Source organism: Labrus mixtus, chromosome 5 (genome assembly GCF_963584025.1).
Source record: "Labrus mixtus chromosome 5, fLabMix1.1, whole genome shotgun sequence".
Classification (NCBI taxonomy): Eukaryota; Metazoa; Chordata; class Actinopteri; order Labriformes; family Labridae; genus Labrus; species Labrus mixtus.
The window spans coordinates 6,365,486-6,368,046 of record NC_083616.1 but is presented as its reverse complement, the minus strand read 5'-3'; the positions used below and the strand labels follow the sequence as shown (position 1 = coordinate 6,368,046).

General features: G+C 38.8%; 1 protein-coding gene across 1 annotated transcript; it reads right to left on the bottom strand.

The window, feature by feature from the left end:
* Positions 1-583: 583 nt before the first annotated feature.
* LOC132973846 (perforin-1-like) lies at positions 584-2,332 on the bottom strand. Its single transcript, XM_061037475.1, has 2 exons — positions 2,180-2,332; positions 584-1,087 (listed from the first exon to the last, which is right to left on the bottom strand). Exon 2 carries the CDS (start codon positions 1,071-1,073, stop codon positions 681-683), a length of 393 nt encoding a protein of 130 aa, XP_060893458.1. The 5' UTR covers positions 1,074-1,087; positions 2,180-2,332; the 3' UTR covers positions 584-680.
* Between the last annotated feature and the right edge of the window lie 229 nt (positions 2,333-2,561).

The window sequence follows — 2,561 nt, the reverse complement described above, 5'->3', positions numbered from 1 at the left end:
TGATGGCAGTTCAACATGATTCAGGTCCTGCTTGAGGTTTCTGCCTCTCAAAGGAAGTTTTTTCTTGCCACTGTTACTGTTGCTAAATGTTGCCATGGTCTGTGCTCATGGTGGATTAATGCTGGGTCTTTTCTTTCTAACTAATAGAACAAAGAGTAGGGTCGATACTTGTTATTTAGTAAAGTGTCTGCAGATAACATTTGTTATGAATTGGCACTATACAGATTAAGTCTGGTTGATTAATTGATAGTTGGCATATCATTTTGCTGGTCAATGATGATGTCATTCCCTTTACTCTGATCATGACTGTATGGACTTTACTTGAATATCTTCTAGTTTTATTTGTTGTACTCTGTTGAATAATGACCTCATACATTTCATTTCTGGGTTTTGCTGACTGTTTTCATGTAGTCTCTGTTGGCCTCATTCTTTAAAGTTCCTGAAAGTTGTAATAATAAAACACAATAAAGACACTGGAGCAAATGTTCACATTTTTTTTATTGGAAGTCACAGGTTGTTTCAGCTGGATGATGAGTGATAGCAATGTCTAACTGGGACAAATACATCGGCAACGCAATGCATGTCATTTTTGGTACTTTATTTTTGTTGCCGTAGTAATTAAACAGGTGTCGATAGCATTAGATTTTGACTTGTTTTAAAAATCTGGTATCATGATGACTCTACTGTCCTTGGAGGGTGTAGGAGTAATGGAGCGTTCCACCTCTCTTTAGGAAGCAATCATGCTGGTGGGTTCCCACCTTCACCGATCTCTGACAGACTCCCAGCTGGTCGTCAAACAGGAAGTCCCAGTCGAAAAGCTCGAGCCTCAGGATGTCGTTCTCCTGTGCCTTGAAGTAGGAGAACTCCTCCTCCCACCACGGGTTTCGGTTGTTGTTACGAACTGACGTTTTACCCAGAGAGGCGGAGCTACAGAACACCTTGACAAAGCCGTCAGTGGTACCCAGCAGGTTTGAGGGGAGGTCGCTGGCCCTCAGGTTGAACACCTTGAGCTGAGCATGAGTAGCAGTCACACTGCAGAGGAGCAGCAGGAGGAGCGACAGACGGGAGGCCATGGTGTCACAGGAAGCTGAGGAGGAAGCACAATCCATACAGTATGACAACAGTCTACAGAGGCAACCAGACCAGAGGCGCTGCTTGTCAACAGGCAAGGCAGGCAGCTGCTTGGGGCCCCGGATCAGCAGGGGGGGACCAGACCAACCAGACCGTTTACTTTCAATGGAATGACAGGACTTTAAGTGCAAACATTAACTTTTAAATATTTTATTTCTTGATCATTGTAACAGCTGCAGCAAGATCATCATCTCTTGACCAAACACAAACTTTTACAATAAGTGATGTGTAAAAGAACATTTGGAAACAACCCGCATGATTCATGAAATAAAGACGCTGAATCCAACTAAAGAGCTCTGATATTATTTCACTCGGTCTTTTAGAAATGCTTTGTTTGGAAACTATTTACACATACACAGGTTATTCATACCTGCAGACTCGAGTTGGAGAAGAATACAACACTTCAAGCCAAAAAATCAAACCACTATGAAACGTAACTACAGGTATGAAGGCAGCGTTCAATTCATTGTTTTCCTGTTTATAATTAAATAATAATAATGATTGTTATTATTTCTAATGATGTTGTTATTATTATTGTAATTAATAGTATTATGTGGTTTCATTCATTCATAAAAATGAATTTTTAAAGACACTGAATGACATAGGTTAATTATATTTCATGTGTGAGATCTAAAAAAAATATGTTGTTAACAATTTGTTCTATGTGAAAAACCAAAGAATGTAAAGTTTAAATATTTCTGGATGTAGGAAAAACCGAAAGTCCAGACCGGTTCTATCAACTTTTTAAAAATCTATTTCTGATCATATATATTTATCAAAATTCTCTTCACAGCATTACAAGAGCTTTTGAGAGATTTTTTATTACCAAATGTTTTGATGTCTTGTTAGGCTGATTTGTCATGTCCTCTTTTCATTTGGAAGTTATAAATAAAAACAAATCTAAATATTTGTCTGTGCATGTTAAGTTCAGTGTTGTATCACAGAACGATAAGATAACATTTGAACATTAGAAACACTTTGAGATGAGGCATTTTGTGAAAGCTACATGTTAGCCGGGATGAGGAAATAGTAACACGTGTGATCTTACCTGCTGAGTTGACGCCTTGTCTCTCAGCTCAGTCTGCTGTCCCATACGTTTTAAAGACCAGCAGACCTCATATCAGCTTTCTCTCACCGCCCACACCACAAGCTGCTTCACTCTCAGCGTTACACATCATGAAAAAAACATCAAGTTGGGTTTTGGGTTGGCTCGTTTTCCTCTTTAGTCACTTCTGTAGCCAATATCTGATTTGAAAACTGGAACTCCACAAGCACCTATAAGCAGGCCTCGAAGTGCAATCACACAAATACAAAATAAAACATTTCATAATTCTGTTTATTCAATAAAAAAAATGTACACTTCTTTTTAGTAATCAGGGATTACAGGGATGTTTCTCCACCACCTGTGATGTAAGATACAAGTCGTACAA